The following is a 24,866-nucleotide window of genomic DNA, read 5'->3' as shown; positions in this document are numbered from 1 at the left end:
CACTATATTTAATAAGTTAATAGACAGATAGTTCTGGAAAGTTCGTTTTCTTTATCAGAACTGTCATGCTGCTTCCCACTGAAATAAAAAGAAAACTTGTTTAGTTAAAGCATGTGCGAACCAACACAGCGCTGGACATATGGCTTCTTGCTAGCAGATGGCGCAGTAAATAAAGATTTAACAGGCCCAGGTCTGGATGCTAGGTTAAGTCCCAGCAGCCAAACTCAATGTGGGACTGTAACTTACTGCAGGTAACAGTAGAGTCAGTCAGCTTTAGTGGCAGTACCGCTAAGTCAGGTCGAGGTGTGTCTGAGCGCAGAAACGCAACACGGGACACGCCGCATCCTCCAGAGTCACCGTGACACGGTACTTCATGCTAGCTAGTTAACCAACGAGCTACAATGCTTTCTGTTACAGCCGCTGTGATCAAGAGCACCCGTGCTATCCAGTGTGTCAGGCTCCTACATACTTCTCCTATTGCCAAGATGCCGATTCAGGTAAGATTTGAGTGCGTTTAGCTAACATTAGCTGTACGTGCTACATGGCTTATGCAGAAACATGTCGTATTTTGTTGCGCGAGTTGACTAAATTAACGTACACGGCTACATTTTTCGTCTTTGTAGCTCACCGTGCTAACTGACCCTCTCCAACCCGTCGCCATGACAGCCGTTAGCTAGTTTGGTACAGTTTGTTTGTTCGTCACTGTCCCTTCGGTGCTTCACCAGCAGCTTTCTCCACACCTGCGGGGCTTCATTTGAACGCAGCATAACGCGAATTGTCAATGGGCTGTCGCCTGGCTGGTCCAGTGCCTTTTATAACATTAATCGTCACACGAAGAAAGACTTGTACATTTTCTAAGACCTCTTTAGTCGTCATTAAACTTGTGTCACCGTGTTTTAATTTGTTCGTTTCATATAGTTTCAGTACATGTATGTGTGAGCGCAATTTATAAGTTGGAGAACAAGATTAATGTACAACTATCTGAAAGCGTGTCTGTAACTTAGTTCACAGCTGCCAGCGTACTAACTTTATTTTCTGAAAATCTCTATAACATTGTTAAAGTGTGGTGTATCGCTTTTTCAGAGGGACTTAATGTACTTAGTGAGTTAGTGTCACGCAGCCTTATATTTGAACATTCGGCCATTTTAAAGCGACACTTGCGTGTATGTGGTGATTTGTCGCCCCCCAGTGGCCACCAACTCTAAGGTGCTCCCACTGGAATTCAAACTTCAATCCTGATCAGATTATCTACTCTACTTCATTTGCTAATCTGTGAGACCTAATTGGAGACTGGTTTATTTTAACAATCCCTGTAGTGATTATGTTGATTATGTGGGATTAAAAAAAGAATACTTGTTTGATTTTATTTGTATGTTTTATACATATCATTCCCCTGCATCCCTATTCCTATATGCATCCTATGCAAGTATGTGATTATACATATTAAATTGACTCTAAACATTTGTGTGCTTTCTATACAAAGTGTCAGCAACAATGCTAATGTATAAAACCATCTCTCAAGATATGTTATTCTGTTGATCTCCACAATGAAAGTGCTCTTACTTGCGTGCAGAGTTAGCAGCATTTAAATCCAAATCATAAAGCTATATTTGCATCACAAGTCTGTTCTGTACATAGTGTGCATGCTGTGTAACTTTGTTCACACTTTCTTGATATAAGGAATCAACAGATAGTATGGTAATTTGAGAAAGTAAGTCTGCTTTCCTGCACATTGTCTTCTCAACGCCCAACAGGTTGGTGAACATCTCCCTGCAGTGGAGGTCCAGGAGGGGGAGCCAGGAAATAAGGTGGCTATGGATCAGCTCTTCAAGGGGAAGAAGGGAGTCCTCTTTGCTGTACCTGGAGCTTTTACCCCTGGTTGTTCCAAGGTTGGGTACACACTTTTGTCTCTGTTTGCTGTGTCTTGCTCACACTCATCTTTGCGTCGGCTGACATTGTATTTCTCTTGTTGCTTTCAGACTCACCTCCCAGGTTTTGTGCAGCAGGCCGCGGACCTGAAGAGTAAAGGTATACAGGAGGTCGCTTGTGTTTCTGTCAATGATGCATTTGTCATGGCCGCCTGGGGAAAGGAGCATGGAACAGATGGCAAGGTATGGACTACGTTTTTTTGTGTGAATTTCTGTGACAGCTCCAACAGGTCAAACTGTGAGATAATGGCTGAACACATATTGCCATCATTCAGAGGATAATAATATTATTAATCATACATTTTAGAGGTTTAAGAGCTGAGAGGAATTCTGTCGGATATTTTTGTATCTGTAAAGTTAATTGGAAATTCTTGTTTGGCACCCATTTGTGGTGGATTTGACCAGTAGTTTATCCTAGAAATTTGCTAAACATTATCATAGTTCACTGGCCTGTGTGCAGGAGAGGCACGTTAGAAATGCTAACAGTAGATCGTAATGCAAAGATGAGATATCACACTCTTGATCTACTTTAAGATCACTCACATTGTCCTTGTATCTTGTAAAGTCAGTTTAGGACCGTTTCCTTACCTCAGAGTTTCTAGTGGCCTTGTTTAAGAATAGAGAGATTGATGATACAGCAGATACACTGAAAACAGACATGAAATGCACTATGATATTTCAGATGTTAAGAATCTTACTGCTACCCTCTCCTGCAGGTTCGAATGCTGGCTGATCCCACTGGAGCTTTTACAAAGGTAAACTAGGTGTCTGGTATCTTTAAGTTATTAGTCTTAAGTCATAAATCTGACTGTGTGAACTCATCTGTCTTTTTTTCTTTGTGCCTCTTAGGCTGTTGACCTTTTACTTGACAGTGATCAGATTGTGCAGGTACTTGGGAACAAGCGATCCAAGAGGTAATGAGCCTTTTGCAGTTTTGCAATAACAGATTGAGCCATAGGTGTTTTTAAACCCCCCCATCAAAGTGATTTGCTCGGTATGCACACTACTGTTTGCTAACAGTGGCACTATGCAATGGGTTGCATTTTATCCATTCAAAAATTGCATGGATAAAATGCAATGCAAATGCACATTGCAATCTTTAAAGTAGATGCATCATAGTCAGGGTCTGGCTTTTTCTTGTACATGTGAGGTTCATAGCTATAAATCAGTGTGGACTTCTTCCTGTGTTTCAGATATGCTATGTTGGTGGAAGATGGAGTTGTGAAGAAGATCAACGTGGAGCCCGATGGCACCGGGCTGACCTGCAGCCTGGCTTCCAATATTCTGTCTGATCTGTAGGGTTATTTAGAGCTTATTAAACCGCACTGCAAACCCTGAGTTACTGTAAAAGTTGCACTAACAAAGCCCTGTACCAACCTATTCAAGCTCTCTCCTTTTCACAAAGACGGATGCAAATGTCACATGGATGCTAATGTCAAAAAAACAGCTGGAAGGTTATTAATGCGCACAATAGATGTAAATGGCAATCCAAAGGAACATGCATCATCCTCTGTATACTGTTACTTCTGAGTAAATAAAGTTCACCCTGAAAGCACTAATCACTGTTTTCCTTATTGCTCATAGGATAAGTTATTTTTTCTGTGAATAAAATATCCCGCAGCTGTAATCTTATAATAAATGATGCAAGAGGACAAAATGCCCAGTGTCATAATGTTTTATTTATGACAGTGCAAATGAGACATTTTGATTCAAAGTAAGCATGAATATAAAAATCTAAATAAAACAACCTTCTGAAAATGGACTATCATGAGGCGGACGAGCACGTGGTATGAACACACTATGTGACAGATGTTTATAAGGGTTTAATCTCTCCTACACCCATGCAAATTCAAACCTTTAGAAACACACTGCTATTAATACAAACTTGTATCAGTGTTACCACAAAACATACATACGAAAACCGTAAGTTGCTGTCAGAGTCCTTGCATTATTGCAGTCAATACAATTTACAGAAACAGTTTGACTTATTCATAAACATTGCAAGCTGTCCTTCGTTGTAATGTGCCAGTCTGTTCAGCTTTGTTGTCCCTGTGTATAGATATATGTCTGTCTATCCATCTTCTTGAAAATTGTTCTTGGAACTGTGTGTTACATTGGGGTCAACTTAAGACTGCAGTCAAATTCTTTTCATGCATTTAAATACTTGGCAAATAAAGCTGATTCTGATGTTGAAATGTTGCAGTTAAAGCACAGGGCAAGTCTGTTCATGCCTCTTTGTATCCTGTGAGTCAACGACACGAGAAAACACGTGATCCAAAGTTCACCCCATGACGTCAGGGCGCAAGAGGGTGGCGCATTGCATTGTGGTCGCCGGTGCCTGGGCAGAAACATAAACCCCACGAAGCTCCAGCGATCTACGGTAACTTTCACCCCGGACAGGCAATTGAAAGGTAAGATGCTACTCTAACATAATGTGGCGGTCATTTGCTAAGAAATGTCCAAAGCAAAAAATTAGCGCGAGATGATAGCAAGCAGTGAGGTTAAGCGCAGGAAGCTTTCTACTTCTGAAGCTAATGGTACGTTAGCGCTCATTTAACTTGCAGGCGCTAAATTCGGAGCTACTGGTGTTGCACTGTAGCTTCACAGCGCTAACTTCTTCGACTGCGCTACGGCCAAGATTACTTCAGTATCGCCATAATAATCGTGTAATATTTTTAAAAACCGAGCACCCCTGCTAACAAGCAATGGCGACTCACAGGAAAAGAAGCGACAACGCAGTCTGAAGATAGTGGACTCGTTATGCTAAAGCTGTTAGCACTGGAACATAATGCGCGCGCAATTCAAGCCCGAGCGTGTCGTATTGTTGCTGGTCGCTGTATCAGTGAGTGTAAACATGGTTATCCAGTTTACTGTGTCTAGGTAAAACGCGGTTTGAGTACTGGACAAACATCAATATTATTCGTCTGTATAGTGACCCAGTTGGTGACGCCTGCCGCAGTGACCGCTCGTTTACTCTTATCAGATCCTTCATGGAGGCAACGGCTTATTGATACCGATGAAAAACCAACTACAAGTGGTAGACTTTGCTACTGGTGTTCAATTAAATAAAAAATAAATCAAATACGTTGTTGTCACATAATACTTGACTGCTCCCGCCAACCTATACGTAAACTTTTTAATATTGTGAGTTTATGAATGGACTGAGCTTTGTGTATATTTGATTTAACAATTCATCACATTGTATTGAATAAAAACATAGTTTCTGAACTCAGTACACATGACGTATCCTGTATAGTGTACCTGTATGTGGGTTGTAGACTTACTTGAAAACTAGATATTCAATGTGGTGACTTAGTTTCAGTTTTCGAATGACTGGATAGAACTACAGTTGCTGCAGTGTTGATGTGGATGAAAATATGTTCAGCTGGGTTCAAACTGGTAGTCTGTTCCCCCATTTAAAAAAAAAACAGTGAAGGGGAAAATAAAATGATTTAAGCATTGGGGAAAGTTAAAAAAAATGGGGTTACATTCCTCCTGTAATAAGACTTTTGCTGTATTTTAATGTCCATTGTGTTTTTTGTGTTACAGTTCAGTAGCTGGTGATCTTCGACCGCCTACAAAGCAGCCATGTCGTCGACATCCCAAAAACATAAAGATTTTGTGGCCGAGCCCATGGGTGAGAAGTCTGTCATGGCTCTTGCTGGCATTGGAGAGGTCCTTGGCAAAAGACTGGAAGAGAAAGGTTTTGACAAGGTGATTTGATTTGATTCCTTAACCTTCGGGATGCAGTATAGACCTTTGGTATGCACCTGACCATACATATAAAATACACTGTCCATACAGGCTAATCCTCGCTGCAGTAGTGGTATTCTCACTGTAATTCTATAATTGTCCGTCATAATGGCCCAACTCTGTCAAAGTAATGTGAAAATTGTAGTTTAGGTAATGTTGATATAGAATTAAAGTAGCAGAAAAATTGTTGTGTAAAAGCAGCTTTTACTGTGTTTTCGAGTATGAACCAGTTTAAGGTCATGGCTGTAATGATATCAACTGCCATGTTAACACTTTAACCAGGTTATCATACTTTCAGTGCGGTTGAAAGCAAATTAAGCACAACTTGACTAACAGGTTGTAACTGGTTATTCATCAATCTTTCAGTTCCTCAGAGAAATAGCATTCACGAGTAAATCTTCCATCTTACTGGTACCACAGCAAATGATAAAGCTTTAATTAAATTCTAATGTGATGGAAAACAAGTACCCTAGTTTTTAAATTGTTCTTCTTTTGTCTTCCAAGTTCTTTCTCTTCTTTTTTTGCCACCGTTAATTTGTCTGGGAGTCATTTTTGCATCTTCATGTCATGTCATCATGTCCTGATCAAGTTTTTTGCTGCTGATACCGATGATGATCTTCTCTGATATGTGGCTAATAGATTAATATACAATTGCAGGGGAAAAAGCAGCACTGGGTGATAGGACACAAGGTGTTTTTTTGTTTTTTGAACAAAGAAAATCTGTTGGGCTAGTATAAAGTAACAAACCACAAAAAGTTAATCGTATTGATTTCTCATTCTGTCAACAACTTGCTTTTATTTAGTCTGTTCAGTCAATAGAGCAACACAAAGGAGGCGCTTCCATTCGCATGAATATTGGCTGATAATGATTGGCAGCGGATTGATCTTGGCATCCCTATATTTGACATTTCTTTATATTTCATTGTACTATAAGGTGTCAAACCATCCCCTTTCCACATACCAGTTGTCAGTTCATGCAGTCATCACTATAGAGCTGTAAAGAGCTATCATATGTGCAGATTAAGCGGGGCTGTTGATGTGAGAACCTCCTGTCTTAATTTAACTTTCTGTTGTGCTTTTGTCTCTCCCTCCACAGGCGTATGTTGTCCTCGGGCAGTTTCTGGTGCTAAAGAAAGATGAGGAGCTTTTCCGGGACTGGCTGAAGGACACATGCGGGGCAAATGTCAAACAACAAGGTGACTGCTATGGCTGTCTTAAAGAATGGTGTGATGCCTTCCTATAAAGCCTTCAGTCATTGTTTTCTACTTCTGAAGTCCAAACTGTTCCTTCGTCACAGATTTTCATTAAATTACAACACAATATATGTGAACTGACACTGTACACACTGAGGTTTATTGAAGTCAGCTTGTTTTTAAACTAAAAGTTGTTAGTGTATTTCTGAAGTCCTTTGACCCACAAATAGAATTCACACATGTCCCTCTCATGGCCTTAGAGTTTTGTCATTGTATTGTATTTATCATTCTTTAAATTGCCATTAAATTGAAACGTCTGGTGTATAATCTCAGAATGTGACAATTCTATTTGCCTGTTATGTGTGCTCACCATCAGTAGCCCTTATCACTGCAAACATTTTAATTTGTCATAGTTGTAGTAACATCACAGGCGTAACTAATAACGATGGCTTCTTTTCATTAGCTTTTACCAGCAAGTCGTGTCACTGAGCCTGCATGCAGATTAGCAGGGCTGTGACAGTGGTACGCCTAAATGTAATGCAACCTTTATTAACATTAGTGCACCTGTGTTTGACAAGGCAGAATGTCTGCTGTGAGAAAACTTTATTGATTAGCCTTAGACTCAATATCTAGTTTCCAGTTTTTGGAAAAAGCTGCTTAAGGTAATAATATTCAGTTCATATCAGAATCATTACTACAATGCATGAATTTTCTGTTGAAAGGGTGGATTTTAAATGTTTGGTAATCCTTCTTTGGTCACATACTGAGACTTTACCTTTTTAAGCTAAACATTGCTACTCTGATCAGTATTTTGATTTCAGTTCACAACAGATTTTTCTTTTTGTGTAAAGTGACGACTTACCAATGCAATATACGTTAATATTTGTACACACCTTCAGCTCTTGGGCCTCTTGCCCCATTTGTCTGCTTTTTAAAGTAGGGCTGCAGCGAATTCTTATTTTCATTATCATGATTAATGTGCAGAGTATTTTTAAAATTAAATCTTTTTGTCCATGAAATGTGAAATTGTGAAAAAATGCTCATTGCACTGTCTCAGGGTGCAAAGTGACATCTTTGAATTGGTTCTTTTGTCCAACCACCAGTCCAAAACCCAAAGACTTTTCATTTACCGATGATCAAAAAGTGACAAAAGCAGCAAATCCTTACATTTAAGAAGCTGGAACCAGACAATGTGAAAGTCTTAATCGATTATCAAAATAGTTGGCAATTTATTTTTATATTGAGCGACCAATTGATTAATCCACTAATCGTTGCAGCTCTATTTTAAAGTGATTGGAAAGTTGATGTAACACCCACCTCCACCATCTCACATGTTTGCTCAAAGCTTGTTTGAACCCGAAGATGGAAATGTATATGAGGATGCAGATGCAAAAAGCTGAAACACTGTCAAAAACACGTCTATTGCTGATGAGTGGACTGCAGCCTTTTGCATTAAAGAATAAAGTTACATGTGTGTGTCCACAAGATTAGCCAGACAGTAGTGCTAATGTGACGTGATGATGCGTGCAGCCAACAAAGCATTTAGTTATCTGCCTTAAGTGCTGGGGATTGAGGCAAATGAGTAGACCACATTCACTTGTTGGTGCGCTTAAATGTATACCTTGATATAGGGAAAAAATTGTTTTGATTGAGTAGTGTCATGATCGTACGACATCAGTCTGAATCTCAACCAAAAACCATGATACAGTAAATCAGTGAGCTCCCTGTTTGTTCACTAAAGGTATAATATGTAACATTTCTGTGTTGAAATGTCTAAAGAAAATCACTAGACCGATCTCATGCATTTTGTGGAGTAGCGTACTTTGTGCTCATTATTTCCAACAATGTTCCAACCCAGAGAAATCTCTACTTTTATTCAAAGTAATGGTGCATTTCAGTGGGTTGCCTGTGAATGGTGACATGACAACCAGCAGATAATACTTTAGAGAGTGAGGAAGGAAGTCGGCAAATGTGACTAAATGTAACGTACGTACAACTTTCATACATTACCTCGTCCGGGAACATTTCATACACATTAGTGGCAGTGGTGGTGGTTTAACAATGAAGACAGCAACTCCCATGATCCCACACTGCTTCACAGCATTATCAACCTTTGTGTTTTGTGTTAATTGTTTTGATTGCTAGCTGCAGAAATGACATACTGTGTGATTAACGCTTGAGAGGCTAAAGTAGTCGATCTGCTGTATATATGTGATAGAATGTATTTGAAGCTTCAGTAGAAGTTGATCTTGTTTCTTTACTGCAAACCAGAAAACCCAACAAAACCCACGCAATCTCTTTCTTGACTTTGTCAAAGGGAAAAGGTGAAGCACTGATTTAGATTCTGGTGATTCTGGAGAGGGAATACCACCGATAGTGTTTATTTTTTAACAACAATCCTGATTTAGGCCAGGACTTCATAACTGAGCTTGATGTTATCTTCGACTTTGTCTTTTTACACATGAGATGCCTTAATGCATGTTAGTTTTATTCTGCCAGACGAACTATAAGATCTGACATAGTGCATGTCCACGCTGTGTTCCATAATCTTTCACACATCACCAGCTGTTTGAAGATATAACTTGTCTAGCAGCTTTATGTTGAAACACTGGCTGACATGTTTGCATTTGACTGTGAGAACTCAGTTTCAGTTTTTATATTTCTCTTATTGTTAAAAAAAAATAAAAGACAAGCTATCAGATGTGGACATGTGTCTTTTTTACATATTCATGAAAGATTTCTTTTTTTTTTTTTTTTTAGCAAATAAAACCACAGCTGAGAGAATCCCTTTGATAACATGAGGTTTTATTTCAATGCATGATATTTCATGGCTACTTTTTCACCAACGCTCCAAGTTTGACATTTGCAAGATGTTGAAAATACATTGGACAATTTTCTAAATGATCCCGAAGAGCAGGGGTTCCCAAAAAGTTTATCATGTGGGAAGTTGTCGTGGAGCACATGTGATAGGATCGTGTCTGAGGAAACTCCAGACGAGAGCAGTTATCTCTCTTGTGGTTATGATTTAACAGAACTAAACCACTGTCTGTACTGTATATGTAGAAATAACCGACAACATGAAACCATTAAAGTAGGAATTCTCACGTCATTCACATCTGTCCTCGCTTCACATGAGTGAGTAGAGACGTGAGGCCATTTCTCGTATTTTTCTGGGAACTGCTGAAGGGCCCCTCTGCCCTGGAGAACCTCTCAGACCTGATTGGTTGACATGACGATGTACAACTGTCTCTAAAAGTACATTATAACTGCTGTATTTATTTTTTGCCTTAAAGAAATAGAAAATTCTTCACGTGACAGACTCACAATAACCAAATAGCTGATTTTGCTGTAATGGCTTACATTGTATACTGAATTTCCATCACCCCTGGAATGTTATTTTTTGGGTCTGTGTGCTATTGAGCTATAAAATCTCGATTTGACAGTGATCAGATGCTCAGAATTGTTGCTTAAGTTTCACAGTAGCACCTATGCACACACACACACACACACACACACACTTCCACATCCACACTACAGCAACAGTATATAAATGAGCAAAATGCTAAACTCTTAATAAAACCTTGAAATAAGTTTGCATGATTATAATTCACTCATAAACAGCTGTTGTCCTGGTAGATACAAGTAACTGCCAAAACCGGAAACACCCAAGTGAAGGAAATACAAAATGTATTGACCATAAACGTGATGCAGCTCTGAAGGACGATCTAAATGTCGACGGAGAAAAAAAACGTTCTTTGTGAAGACCTCTACCTGTGAGTAAAGCCTTTCTGAAGAAGTGCTATTGCCTCCATCAACAAGTAGTCACCAAGTGGAAACTGTTATTACCTAACATAGTCTTTAGTCGCCAGCCCTCACATGTGGGGACGTTTTATGAGGAGAGCTGACAGTCCTGACCTGATCACAGCAGCATCTGGGACCTGTAGCACCACCTTAATCCAAAGACCTAATGTGGGGATTTAGCCTCCCGGTTCAAAGTTAACAAAGCTGCAGAATCCATATGAATCTGTTCCTGTGACTTTTGGAGCCTGTTAAGACACTTAATGCTCAGACTGTTTCCCTTTGTTTTTGGCAGTTACCTGTAAATATATATGAGCATGAAATGTTTTCCACCAGATGATTACTTTTTTTTTGTTTGTTTCTTTTCTTTAAACTTGTAGTCTCGGTTTTGATAGCAGTAACTCTGACTCGTTGTTGATTGAATGTTTAGGTTTTGTTTCCAATTCCCATCTTTTTTTTTCTTCCCCTCTAACACTGAGACAGACGTTAGCAGTTAAAGAATTTAGTTGAAGACATTTTGTAGTTGATTATGTACTGTACATCGGCAGCTTTTATGCAAGGTTACTATAGTACAGTGATGTCTTATTTAGATTGGAAGTACACGTACACACTGTACATACATGTACATACTGTACAGTTGTACTTTTAAATCACAACAATCCCTGATTGGTCTCAAAGCAGAGCACAGAAGAATTTCTTCTCCCTGAAAGGGTTTTCCGAAGTGGGCACGGGGGTGATCAGGGGGTCGTCACACGAGTGTGCGTCGCAGTACGCCATCAGGTCGGCCGCTGCCTTTGATACCTGGAGACGAGGACGGTCAGATTTAGGGTGGCTCGTGAACATGGTTCCATTAGATCATACTGTTTTCAACCATCAGTCCATTTCACACACTTTGATTTTATTAATCTCTGGTCAGAGGTTGTGGTGCATTTATAGACCGCAAGAAATTAGAGTTCTCCACTGGCAAACTTATGCTGTATTTAAAAGTCAGCATTTTCCCTCTTAATGAGGATATGATCAACCACATGATCTTGGTTGTATTTGTGTTCTCTAGGACATGACTTTTTGTTAAGACAGTCTGTTCATGCAACGTTTTGGTGTTTTGTCCACAAACTACAGGTACAAATACTAACACTGTATTATATTAGATTCAACTTTATTGCCACTGCGCGGAGTACAGGTACAAAGCCAATGAAATGCAGTGTGTGCAGCGTCAGATACACTCTGTATGACCCTCATGAAGACTGTCAGTGTATTGTCTTACAGCTCTGCCAACAGATGATCTTTTTCCCAGCATGTTTTGGCACCAAATGGCTGGAGCAAATGCTTACAACCTCTCACCAGATCACTCTGCACAGTCTTTGGTTTTAAGCCTTAAATCTCAACATGTTAGCTCAGATTTGGCTAATGAAGACTACAATATGCATCATCAAAACCTAAAATTGAATTGTATCAAATGTTTCTCTGCCAATGCTGGAAAAGATGCACTATAAAGCCTTCAGTCATTGTTTTCTACTTCTGAAGTCCAAACTGTTCCTTCGTCACAGATTTTCATTAAATTACAACACAATATATGTAAACTGACACTGTACACACTGAGGTTTATTGAAGTCAGCTTGTTTTTAAACTAAAAGTTGTTAGTGTATTTCTGAAGTCCTTTGACCCACAAATAGAATTCACACATGTCCCTCTCATGGCCTTAGAGTTTTGTCATTGTATTGTATTTATCATTCTTTAAATTGCCATTAAATTGAAACGTCTGGTGTATAATCTCAGAATGTGACAATTCTATTTGCCTGTTATGTGTGCTCACCATCAGTAGCCCTTATCACTGCAAACATTTTAATTTGTCATAGTTGTAGTAACATCACAGGCGTAACTAATAACGATGGCTTCTTTTCATTAGCTTTTACCAGCAAGTCGTGTCACTGAGCCTGCATGCAGATTAGCAGGGCTGTGACAGTGGTACGCCTAAATGTAATGCAACCTTTATTAACATTAGTGCACCTGTGTTTGACAAGGCAGAATGTCTGCTGTGAGAAAACTTTATTGATTAGCCTTAGACTCAATATCTAGTTTCCAGTTTTTGGAAAAAGCTGCTTAAGGTAATAATATTCAGTTCATATCAGAATCATTACTACAATGCATGAATTTTCTGTTGAAAGGGTGGATTTTAAATGTTTGGTAATCCTTCTTTGGTCACATACTGAGACTTTACCTTTTTAAGCTAAACATTGCTACTCTGATCAGTATTTTGATTTCAGTTCACAACAGATTTTTCTTTTTGTGTAAAGTGACGACTTACCAATGCAATATACGTTAATATTTGTACACACCTTCAGCTCTTGGGCCTCTTGCCCCATTTGTCTGCTTTTTAAAGTAGGGCTGCAGCGAATTCTTATTTTCATTATCATGATTAATGTGCAGAGTATTTTTAAAATTAAATCTTTTTGTCCATGAAATGTGAAATTGTGAAAAAATGCTCATTGCACTGTCTCAGGGTGCAAAGTGACATCTTTGAATTGGTTCTTTTGTCCAACCACCAGTCCAAAACCCAAAGACTTTTCATTTACCGATGATCAAAAAGTGACAAAAGCAGCAAATCCTTACATTTAAGAAGCTGGAACCAGACAATGTGAAAGTCTTAATCGATTATCAAAATAGTTGGCAATTTATTTTTATATTGAGCGACCAATTGATTAATCCACTAATCGTTGCAGCTCTATTTTAAAGTGATTGGAAAGTTGATGTAACACCCACCTCCACCATCTCACATGTTTGCTCAAAGCTTGTTTGAACCCGAAGATGGAAATGTATATGAGGATGCAGATGCAAAAAGCTGAAACACTGTCAAAAACACGTCTATTGCTGATGAGTGGACTGCAGCCTTTTGCATTAAAGAATAAAGTTACATGTGTGTGTCCACAAGATTAGCCAGACAGTAGTGTTAATGTGACGTGATGATGCGTGCAGCCAACAAAGCATTTAGTTATCTGCCTTAAGTGCTGGGGATTGAGGCAAATGAGTAGACCACATTCACTTGTTGGTGTGCTTAAATGTATACCTTGATATAGGGAAAAATTGTTTTGATTGAGTAGTGTCATGATCGTACGACACGTCTGAATCTAAACCAAAAGCCATGGTACAGTAAATCAATGAGCTCCCTGTTTGTTCACTAAAGGTATAATATGTAACATTTCTGTGTTGAAATGTCTAAAGAAAATCACTAGACCGATCTCATGCATTTTGTGGAGTAGCGTACTTTGTGCTCATTATTTCCAACAATGTTCCAACCCAGAGAAATCTCTACTTTTATTCAAAGTAATGGTGCATTTCAGTGGGTTGCCTGTGAATGGTGACATGACAACCAGCAGATAATACTTTAGAGAGTGAGGAAGGAAGTCGGCAAATGTGACTAAATGTAACGTACGTACAACTTTCATACATTACCTCGTCCGGGAACATTTCATACACATTAGTGGCAGTGGTGGTGGTTTAACAATGAAGACAGCAACTCCCATGATCCCACACTGCTTCACAGCATTATCAACCTTTGTGTTTTGTGTTAATTGTTTTGATTGCTAGCTGCAGAAATGACATACTGTGTGATTAACGCTTGAGAGGCTAAAGTAGTCGATCTGCTGTATATATGTGATAGAATGTATTTGAAGCTTCAGTAGAAGTTGATCTTGTTTCTTTACTGCAAACCAGAAAACCCAACAAAACCCACGCAATCTCTTTCTTGACTTTGTCAAAGGGAAAAGGTGAAGCACTGATTTAGATTCTGGTGATTCTGGAGAGGGAATACCACCGATAGTGTTTATTTTTTAACAACAATCCTGATTTAGGCCAGGACTTCATAACTGAGCTTGATGTTATCTTCGACTTTGTCTTTTTACACATGAGATGCCTTAATGCATGTTAGTTTTATTCTGCCAGACGAACTATAAGATCTGACATAGTGCATGTCCACGCTGTGTTCCATAATCTTTCACACATCACCAGCTGTTTGAAGATATAACTTGTCTAGCAGCTTTATGTTGAAACACTGGCTGACATGTTTGCATTTGACTGTGAGAACTCAGTTTCAGTTTTTATATTTCTCTTATTGTTAAAAAAAAATAAAAGACAAGCTATCAGATGTGGACATGTGTCTTTTTTACATATTCATGAAAGATTTCTTTTTTTTTTTTTTTTTTAGCAAATAAAACCACAGCTGAGAGAATCCCTTTGATAACATGAGGTTTTATTTCAATGCATGATATTTCATGGCTACTTTTTCACCAACGCTCCAAGTTTGACATTTGCAAGATGTTGAAAATACATTGGACAATTTTCTAAATGATCCCGAAGAGCAGGGGTTCCCAAAAAGTTTATCATGTGGGAAGTTGTCGTGGAGCACATGTGATAGGATCGTGTCTGAGGAAACTCCAGACGAGAGCAGTTATCTCTCTTGTGGTTATGATTTAACAGAACTAAACCACTGTCTGTACTGTATATGTAGAAATAACCGACAACATGAAACCATTAAAGTAGGAATTCTCACGTCATTCACATCTGTCCTCGCTTCACATGAGTGAGTAGAGACGTGAGGCCATTTCTCGTATTTTTCTGGGAACTGCTGAAGGGCCCCTCTGCCCTGGAGAACCTCTCAGACCTGATTGGTTGACATGACGATGTACAACTGTCTCTAAAAGTACATTATAACTGCTGTATTTATTTTTTGCCTTAAAGAAATAGAAAATTCTTCACGTGACAGACTCACAATAACCAAATAGCTGATTTTGCTGTAATGGCTTACATTGTATACTGAATTTCCATCACCCCTGGAATGTTATTTTTTGGGTCTGTGTGCTATTGAGCTATAAAATCTCGATTTGACAGTGATCAGATGCTCAGAATTGTTGCTTAAGTTTCACAGTAGCACCTATGCACACACACACACACACACACACACACACACACTTCCACATCCACACTACAGCAACAGTATATAAATGAGCAAAATGCTAAACTCTTAATAAAACCTTGAAATAAGTTTGCATGATTATAATTCACTCATAAACAGCTGTTGTCCTGGTAGATACAAGTAACTGCCAAAACCGGAAACACCCAAGTGAAGGAAATACAAAATGTATTGACCATAAACGTGATGCAGCTCTGAAGGACGATCTAAATGTCGACGGAGAAAAAAAACGTTCTTTGTGAAGACCTCTACCTGTGAGTAAAGCCTTTCTGAAGAAGTGCTATTGCCTCCATCAACAAGTAGTCACCAAGTGGAAACTGTTATTACCTAACATAGTCTTTAGTCGCCAGCCCTCACATGTGGGGACGTTTTATGAGGAGAGCTGACAGTCCTGACCTGATCACAGCAGCATCTGGGACCTGTAGCACCACCTTAATCCAAAGACCTAATGTGGGGATTTAGCCTCCCGGTTCAAAGTTAACAAAGCTGCAGAATCCATATGAATCTGTTCCTGTGACTTTTGGAGCCTGTTAAGACACTTAATGCTCAGACTGTTTCCCTTTGTTTTTGGCAGTTACCTGTAAATATATATGAGCATGAAATGTTTTCCACCAGATGATTACTTTTTTTTTGTTTGTTTCTTTTCTTTAAACTTGTAGTCTCGGTTTTGATAGCAGTAACTCTGACTCGTTGTTGATTGAATGTTTAGGTTTTGTTTCCAATTCCCATCTTTTTTTTTCTTCCCCTCTAACACTGAGACAGACGTTAGCAGTTAAAGAATTTAGTTGAAGACATTTTGTAGTTGATTATGTACTGTACATCGGCAGCTTTTATGCAAGGTTACTATAGTACAGTGATGTCTTATTTAGATTGGAAGTACACGTACACACTGTACATACATGTACATACTGTACAGTTGTACTTTTAAATCACAACAATCCCTGATTGGTCTCAAAGCAGAGCACAGAAGAATTTCTTCTCCCTGAAAGGGTTTTCCGAAGTGGGCACGGGGGTGATCAGGGGGTCGTCACACGAGTGTGCGTCGCAGTACGCCATCAGGTCGGCCGCTGCCTTTGATACCTGGAGACGAGGACGGTCAGATTTAGGGTGGCTCGTGAACATGGTTCCATTAGATCATACTGTTTTCAACCATCAGTCCATTTCACACACTTTGATTTTATTAATCTCTGGTCAGAGGTTGTGGTGCATTTATAGACCGCAAGAAATTAGAGTTCTCCACTGGCAAACTTATGCTGTATTTAAAAGTCAGCATTTTCCCTCTTAATGAGGATATGATCAACCACATGATCTTGGTTGTATTTGTGTTCTCTAGGACATGACTTTTTGTTAAGACAGTCTGTTCATGCAACGTTTTGGTGTTTTGTCCACAAACTACAGGTACAAATACTAACACTGTATTATATTAGATTCAACTTTATTGCCACTGCGCGGAGTACAGGTACAAAGCCAATGAAATGCAGTGTGTGCAGCGTCAGATACACTCTGTATGACCCTCATGAAGACTGTCAGTGTATTGTCTTACAGCTCTGCCAACAGATGATCTTTTTCCCAGCATGTTTTGGCACCAAATGGCTGGAGCAAATGCTTACAACCTCTCACCAGATCACTCTGCACAGTCTTTGGTTTTAAGCCTTAAATCTCAACATGTTAGCTCAGATTTGGCTAATGAAGACTACAATATGCATCATCAAAACCTAAAATTGAATTGTATCAAATGTTTCTCTGCCAATGCTGGAAAAGATGCACCATTAATAATACTAGCAGGTTGAGGTATACAAAGGTATCACGATACAGCAGTGAACACAGGAGTAAGACAACACCAGCACAAAAAATACAGAATCAACATCAATACAAAACTAAATCTGAGTGCACAGAATGGAAATCAGGACAGAAACATTTGGAATTCACCACAATTTTTACATTTTATGGCTTCGTCAAATGTGGATTTTAGCATGAAACTTGTGAACATGCAAAAATTGCAAATTTAAGTTAAATCTTCATTGAGGCCCAGAAAACCTCTAATTTTGATGTTTTCTATCTGAACATTATTTATTGGGTTGCATTAAATAGCCAAATCTGTGCTGTATTGGCTACATATATTCTACTTCACTGATGGAGAAGCGTTTTAAAAGGCTGGTGCTGTAATAAGAGCAGAGTCTTGCAAAGTCTTGGAGCAAAGATAAGAAAGCGCCTCCAGTTCAAACTATGTTTTTCTCTCAAACTTTTTTCCGTCTTTCTTTCCCAGAGGTGACAGCACCTGAAAACTCTCTAAAACATGATATTATTCACATTAAATCTATGTTTATTCCCTCCGTCCATCCATTTTACATGAATGGGTTGTTCTTCTTTTAAAGAGACAAGGTGCCTCTGCAAGGTGTCTTTGACACCATTAGGACCATGACAGAAGCCAATATCATTTGGAAACTCTCCAACAGGAAGCATTGACTTAAAGTGCATTTCAGAAGGTCACCGGAGCTTTCCTTCATCTCCAACCCACTGTGGATAATGACAGTTTGGCAGAACTGGTCTTGAAAATGCAATTCATCCTCTGTATTGTTCTTACTTATCAACTCCTTCTTTCCCCCTTTTGTGTCGTCTGTTGTCTAGCTTATTAGACTGCTGTGATTTGTCTCTGAGTGAGGTGTTCAGATAGTCTTACCTTTATCCTGCAGAAACTAGCCTCTATCTTCAGCTGCTCCACCAGCTTTCTGGCTTGGCCGACACTCATGGTGCTGTTCACTGGGGTGTCTCCTTTCATCCTGGCCACAAACACAGCAACATTTAGGCTTCATGGAGCTGAATTGGCTGGAAATACATTCTGTAATGTTTTGATTTTTTTTTTTTACATTTTTCATTTGAAGTAGTTTCCCTATAGCACTGCTTCCCCAGGAATGACTGATCCAAAGCTTCACGTAGACTTAGTGAATAATAATAATAATAAAATATGTTCTGATTGAGATGGTTACTTCCTTTTCACACAGCTGGGTTTATTGCTAAGCTTTTTAGTGCAACATTCAAGGTGTTTGCTCAAATGAATTGAGTGTGTGAACTAAGACATACATCATATTGCACTATTGTGTAATATCTGATAAAATCTATGCTCAAAAATCATGGTATTTTATTGCTTATTTATAGATGTTAGGAGCTTTGGCTGCAAAGCAAGCAAGCATGAAAAAAGTCAGTCTCCAGCAATGAAGTATAAATATCCATCAATATTGTGTCATAGAATTGGCCCAACTGCTACATTATGTCATCTTCTACGGCAACAAAAGCATATATATTTTATCAAATACAAACGGAACATGTAAACTGGGCCAAATGGTCAGGTTTATTCACCATGGCCCACGGATTCTCACACTACGAGCAAGAACAAGCACAGAAATACCAAATGTAGAATGAAATAAGCACCGCAGCCACACAGCCATTGATGAAATAATGAATAAATATCCATATGACTGAAAATAAATGTGCCACAGATGGAAAAGGAATCAAGCAGGATGGCTTGTCATCAGGAAAAAAACAGCAAAGGAGCGAATCTATTTGAACCATTCTGGACCTTTCCCCATTGTCTTTTCCCTTCTCCCTCCATCCAGCCCCTTTTCTTACCCGTATTATATTCCTCTTCAGGTGCAATCTTCCCCCCTCTTCTCTCTTTTTTTCCCCTCTCTTTTTCTGCTTCTCTTGTGTCCCTCTGTAAGCTTATGTTTGGTGGTATCAGTGTAGCCGGACCCCACCCCTCACAGACAACAGCGTGGATGGTACCCTGCTCTGTACAGTCCAGTGCACTGCAATTCTGCCACAATGAGCACTAGATTTGTGGTGGATGGATAGGATCCCCCCCTCGGCAGTGAGTGGTACCTGCCAGACGGAGGGAGGGGGAAGCCATTGGTGAAGGTTTTCTTATGTGGGTGGGTCATACCATATCTGTGGCTGGGAAATTGGGGCCAACTGGAATCTCTCAGGTTTCCATCTCAGTCAGGGAAAAGGATGGTTTATGTGGTGTGTGGTTTTGGTTTGTCATGCAAAAAGATTATATGCAGCTTGGCATGTGGACTCCAGAGGTCTGAATCATTACGTGTCTCTTTGCCTTTTGTGATGCCCACCCTCTCCTCTGTTGCCATGGGAACTGCTGCAGTCTAGTGTAGTGGTTTACATCACCCTTTACATTGTGAAATTAAGGCTGGTATTTAAATGCCACTGTGAATGTGCTACACATGAAAGGATTGTCTGATTTGTATGCGAGAAAAACAGAAAGAAAAATGAAATGTGTGGGTGGGAAAAGCACAGCGGGTGTATTTTTGTTGCTGTTACTTGTGACGCTCACAGATCCGAGACCCTGTTAAGGAAAGAGCACCACGAGCGCGACGCCCACGGCGGCTCCCTTAAGTCGTAACGCCGTTTGAACGAATAGCAATGCTTTGTATGTGTGTACCTGTTAATTAAAGATTATTTCACAAAGGTACAACACAGTAAATCTAAGACATCGTCTTTATCGTGATAATTCATAGAATACTCGAGCGGACAGGCTGACAACCGTCAACTGAAGTCTGGAAAAGTGCCCGACGCCATCTTTGCTAAGCTAACGTTAGTGTTTCCTCGGCTTTAATGGCGCTTTGCCCCTCGCTTCTCTTTTCCGGCGGTGACCTATCCTTTTCTTTTACTATCTCTGGTACCGAGGAGGCTGATTCGCGATCTTGCTAATTTGTCCTTCGTGCTTGCCGTCGTACATTTCTTATTTACTCCTTTGGGCAAAAACTACAGCCTACACAAAACTACATTCAATGAAAGAAATGTTTGTGCAGCTTTGTGTTTGGCGGTGAATTTGATTTCTGTACAGTCAAAGCAAAATTTCTTATTGTCTTCTTTTATCAAAGAGTTAAATCACTCTAGTCACTCTATAATTTCTTTTTTGTATAATTAGATAATGGTGGATGTATAGCTGATCTTGCCACAGGTTACCAGTTCTTATCGGCCCTGTCCAGTAATATTGTTTATTCAAGCTTGACTGTAACTAAAAGATGTGAAACAAAAAAAGCTAATCAAATCCGAAAAAAAAAATTAAACAGGCATTTTACTTGTGCTCATTATGAGTGCAAATAAAATGACTGTCTTCGAGGAAACTGTATTAATTCATGCCAATGTAAAATGGTAATGAAAAATTGACTTTTTTAGTGTGGTGCAAATATCAGAGAGCAAAGAGCTGCACGCACTGTGTCCATACTCTTTGTTGAACTCAACAAAGAGTATGGACACATGACTGATTTTAGTCTCGCTGATCCTGTCAGGCATTGCAGATGGACATCATGAAGGCAGAGTGAGCAGCGGTTAATTTGGATTTATAAGCTGTGGCTGCAGTTTGAGGACTCCATCTGCTGGATGATGCTGGCAGGTTTGACTGCATCACTGAACTGCGAGGACCACAGTGTCAACAAGATCCTAATGGACCAGCTGGGAGATATGTGAACCGCCAGCTTCTTTGTAAATAGTAAAATCAAATGATCCAAATTCTCATGATAACTTGTTTTACAGAAACAGTAGACAGGAATCAACGGCAGTACAATTTACAGAAAATTTAAGGAAGGTAATCAGATATAAAAGTCATGAATGTAGAGTGTCACTCATTATAATTATGGTAAAATATCAGCAACAGTTAACAAGTCAAATGAAGTTTGTCAGCTTTTATCTGAAAAATTGTGTCTTGGCGGTTTGACCTGATCAACTGATTGCAAAAAAGGACACAAGCAAATTACAACCAGACTGCACCTACAATACTTAAATCATTGTTCATCTTAACCAAGGAGCTCAGGCTGTATCTCCAACTGTATGAGACTATTTAGCCTACTTTTATAGTCATGTGTATTTTGTGGATGTAAAGATAAGGAGGACAAGGAGGCAGAGTCACAGAAAAAACACAGGAAACAGAAAAACCATGGCTGGAACCAGCTTTGGTTTGACACAGCTTGCTCATGTGGTCAGTCTCTGCTTTAACTTGTGTGCTGTTAATGGCGTTGTGCAGATCTGGACTTTGCCAGGCCAGCTGAACTGGGATTTCCCTGCCCCTCATGGGAGGAGATGCAGCAGTACTAAGACTGTATTGAGCAAACTCCATGTGTTTATTAGTGAATTTCTGAACAAAAATCTCCTCTGATGAAACATACAGTGTATGAGTATAAATCAGAGCTATCATCATATATAATGACATGTCATTAATAGTTGTAAACACATATATGAATGAAAATAAACAGGAATAATTAAAACTCTTATGCTAGGTCCACTTTCTCTGGAGCTTTCATCCACATCTCATGGTCCTCCTTGTGATAGAGTTTCCTCTGTTGTCACAGTTGAGACTAAAAAATCAAGTAATTTGACTTTAAAAATGTAAACATCTGAGCATTGGTTATTGATACATTAATTAAACAACTTAAGACTCATCATTACAGATAACTGTGAAAATGTTTTACTGTTTTGTTATGCATAATGAACACATCTGTATGCATCATAGCAGTCTGTCAACAAATAGATTAATAGCTAATTAGAAATACCTTCATGTCTGTTTACAACTACGCTACAGTGTGTTATAAACCATGTATCAGGGGTTTAACAACAAATAATATATAACCGTGGATCTCATGAGAGCACATAGAATAATAATGATTTCTACCAGGACAATAACTGTTATCTTGAATAGCAGCTTTCTGAAGTCACTGGTTCTGTCACAAATTCTAACTGGTTTTTGGCAACTCATCTGCAGTTCAAACCCACATTTTAATTCAGCAGAGATCGGGCTTTGCTTATAATATGAGAACCAGTTTAAATCCTTGTGAACCTTTTTTTTTTTTTTTGTCCTGGCGCAAACTCAGAAAAACATTGACAGCAGGTACACACCAGTACATGACTGCAGAGGCCGTGTCTAAAACGCTCACCAGATGGTCCTCGAGAGCTCCTGTTTCATCTCTGCAGGTTGTGCTCTGTTGTAATTAGTGTGGGTGCGTGCCATCCCCAAAATAAGTCATTTAATAATACGCTGCCTTCATGATAATAATGTCACAGTTAAAAGTGTGTTTGATAGAGCAACACACACAAGTGAGCTGTGGAACCTTGTTTCTTATGCACATCCAAAAAAGGTAACATTGAACATTTTTTTCAAAATAAGAGTGTGAACTGCTCAACACACAAATCCAGGGATGTTTGGAGCAAAGACCATACTGAATTTCAATTACTAACTCTCCTGTATGTGTAATTATCTGTTATGCTATAAATATGGCAACTAATTAACTCTTAAAGCATTTCTTTTTACTTAATTAACAATCCTTAATTAAGCTGAACATAATTACTATTGTGGCACACTGGAGCCTTCAAGTCTGGAGACCTCAAAGCTGAGAAACAGCTCAGTTTTCATTTCTCACTCACTTGATTCAAAATGTAAGTTTCAGTCTGTGGTGCAAATACAAATTTATATGGAAAGTAAAAAAAAAAAAAATTAAAGGAATTCAGAATGAGGTGTTAAAGATGCCTTGTTACCTACCTGTGTAACACTGTCAGATTATTATTGCCCTCTCAAACAAACTGCTGTTTCTAATAAAACTTCAGCGATCCGGTCAATCCATCTGTGACATTTGGATTGGACTCCGTGCAGCAGATAGTGCAGCGCTCTGCCTCGAGGCTGATGCCAAAAAATATTGAAACAATGTTGCTAAATGATTTTCATTTCAACCCATTTGTGCCATCGATTCCATTATTGGACCCAGCAGACGCTGAAATGCTGGAAGTGTTTCAAGCTCAACTTTAACTGTGGTGTTGATATTGAAGAACAAAATGCACGATGCATTATCTGTCTGACTCTGAGCATTAATGTCCAATGACTAGCTGCTGCATCTCAATGTTCTCCAGAGTCGAACATGGCCTATGCAGCCATAACCACAGTAGAACATCCACTATAATAACCACTGGCTGATAATGCTACCAGCAGTCATGCAGCGGTGGCTGATGAGCTGTTGTGTAAAGTGCCTGCACTTTGATTGTTCAGTTAGCTGCTGCTGATAATAGCAGTAATTTATTATTGTTATTATTTGTTTGTTTTAACTAATTATTCCCAGTGAATTGTGAAATTCAGCTCAGTGAATCCAAAATGTTTTTTACATTTTTTTAAAAATATATATTAATTAAACATTAATTATTCCACAACTGAAAGATCTCTAATGCAACCTGTTTCCCATACACTGCTAAATGGTTTTGTCTAATATGTTTTGGAGAAAATGTCATCGCTGCAGTTTCCACATACACCAAAAGCTTTGTAGATACATTTATTTAAAAGGTTTTCTTATATTGTCAAAAAAAGTCACCCAGGTGGCATCGCTTTTTTTTCATTGTACTTGCTGTTGCAAATTAGTACATAGATATATCATTGACACACTATAGCTACCTACGACTATGTTTCGTTCTGTACGCTGCTTTGTGCTAAATGCTAACATCAGCATGCTAACATGCTCTCCATGCCAATGCTAACATTAGCAGGTAATGTTTCAGTTTCAGTTTGGTTTAGCAGGTAGCTAATAATCGCAATCTTTAATTTGGTCATAAATCAGTGTTGAATTTAGGATCTTACTATTGGACAATGCTGACGAAAAGTGTGCTAGAAGAAAGGTGAGGGAATCACCAAAGTGATTCATCCTGATGAAGGTCTACACCAAATTTCATGGCAATCCAGCCAATAGCTGTTGAGACATTTCAATCAAAACCACAAATGTGATGGTGATGCTAGAGGAGAAATCAGGGAATTAATAAAGTCTGCAGATTTCACCCTCTGGAGACCATGAATGTCTGTTTCATTGCAATCACTGTTGAGATACTTCAGTCTGGACCAGGGTGTTGGACCAGAGCAACGCTGCCATCCCTCAAGCAATGCACCCAGCATGGCTAAAACTGAGGATAGGTTTGAGATAACCAGCTGCACAGTACCACTGCGCGCTGCACATGCTTTTTATTTGCAGTAGTTATTGCTGTGCAGACAGGGAGTTTGTTTTAACCTCTCACTGATCGATCTGCCCCCGGGTGCGGCTTCTACACAGCTGTGACTCCCAAAGCAGCTCTTACGTAATGATGAGCGAAGCAGATCTGTGCGGGGTGATCATCTGAATCATCAATCGCAATTGGCAGTTTGTATTGACGCTAATGTAGCTGCTCAATACTTTCCAAATAGACACCGCT

At 39.2% G+C, this 24,866-nt stretch overlaps 4 protein-coding genes across 4 annotated transcripts; 2 read left to right on the top strand and 2 right to left on the bottom strand.

Moving 5' to 3' along the window:
• The first annotated feature begins 247 nt into the window (after positions 1-247).
• On the top strand, positions 248-3,545 carry prdx5 (peroxiredoxin 5). The gene is made up of 6 exons (XM_041951669.1): positions 248-497; positions 1,755-1,889; positions 1,980-2,111; positions 2,645-2,683; positions 2,778-2,842; positions 3,122-3,545. Exons 1-6 carry the CDS (start codon positions 402-404, stop codon positions 3,225-3,227), a joined length of 573 nt encoding a protein of 190 aa, XP_041807603.1. The 5' UTR covers positions 248-401; the 3' UTR covers positions 3,228-3,545.
• Positions 3,546-4,249: 704 nt separating this feature from the next.
• Positions 4,250-9,573, top strand: banf1 (BAF nuclear assembly factor 1). Its single transcript, XM_041952289.1, has 3 exons — positions 4,250-4,339; positions 5,478-5,642; positions 6,778-9,573. The coding sequence occupies exons 2-3, from the start codon at positions 5,517-5,519 to the stop codon at positions 6,922-6,924; spliced, it is 273 nt and encodes a 90-aa protein (XP_041808223.1). The 5' UTR covers positions 4,250-4,339; positions 5,478-5,516; the 3' UTR covers positions 6,925-9,573.
• Positions 9,574-11,344: 1,771 nt separating this feature from the next.
• On the bottom strand, positions 11,345-13,035 carry LOC121617522 (guanine nucleotide-binding protein G(I)/G(S)/G(O) subunit gamma-3-like). The gene is made up of 2 exons (XM_041952716.1): positions 13,009-13,035; positions 11,345-11,473 (listed from the first exon to the last, which is right to left on the bottom strand). The coding sequence occupies exons 1-2, from the start codon at positions 13,033-13,035 to the stop codon at positions 11,345-11,347; spliced, it is 156 nt and encodes a 51-aa protein (XP_041808650.1).
• A 3,554-nt stretch (positions 13,036-16,589) lies between these two features.
• Positions 16,590-18,417, bottom strand: LOC121617421 (guanine nucleotide-binding protein G(I)/G(S)/G(O) subunit gamma-3). The gene is made up of 2 exons (XM_041952602.1): positions 18,319-18,417; positions 16,590-16,718 (listed from the first exon to the last, which is right to left on the bottom strand). The coding sequence occupies exons 1-2, from the start codon at positions 18,415-18,417 to the stop codon at positions 16,590-16,592; spliced, it is 228 nt and encodes a 75-aa protein (XP_041808536.1).
• Between the last annotated feature and the right edge of the window lie 6,449 nt (positions 18,418-24,866).

The sequence above is a fragment of the Chelmon rostratus genome, chromosome 14 (assembly GCF_017976325.1).
Source record: "Chelmon rostratus isolate fCheRos1 chromosome 14, fCheRos1.pri, whole genome shotgun sequence".
Classification (NCBI taxonomy): Eukaryota; Metazoa; Chordata; class Actinopteri; order Chaetodontiformes; family Chaetodontidae; genus Chelmon; species Chelmon rostratus.
The sequence above is the reverse complement of the archived record's forward strand: the minus strand, read 5'-3'. Positions and strand labels throughout refer to the sequence as shown.

Coding starts and splice junctions, on each gene's coding strand:
- prdx5 (XM_041951669.1), top strand. CDS start 402: ATGCTTTCTGTTACAGCCGCTGTGATCAAGAGCACCCGTGCTATCCAG. Junction 2,684..2,777: donor CCACTGGAGCTTTTACAAAG/GTAAACTAGGTG, acceptor TGTGCCTCTTAG/GCTGTTGACCTTTTACTTGA. Junction 2,843..3,121: donor GGGAACAAGCGATCCAAGAG/GTAATGAGCCTT, acceptor CCTGTGTTTCAG/ATATGCTATGTTGGTGGAAG.
- banf1 (XM_041952289.1), top strand. CDS start 5,517: ATGTCGTCGACATCCCAAAAACATAAAGATTTTGTGGCCGAGCCCATG. Junction 5,643..6,777: donor AAGAGAAAGGTTTTGACAAG/GTGATTTGATTT, acceptor CTCCCTCCACAG/GCGTATGTTGTCCTCGGGCA.
- LOC121617421 (XM_041952602.1), bottom strand. CDS start 18,417: ATGAAAGGAGACACCCCAGTGAACAGCACCATGAGTGTCGGCCAAGCC. Junction 16,719..18,318: donor CTAGTTTCTGCAGGATAAAG/GTAAGACTATCT, acceptor CCTCGTCTCCAG/GTATCAAAGGCAGCGGCCGA.
- LOC121617522 (XM_041952716.1), bottom strand. CDS start 13,035: ATGGGGCAAGAGGCCCAAGAGCTGAAG. Junction 11,474..13,008: donor AAGAGGCCCAAGAGCTGAAG/GTGTGTACAAAT, acceptor CCTCGTCTCCAG/GTATCAAAGGCAGCGGCCGA.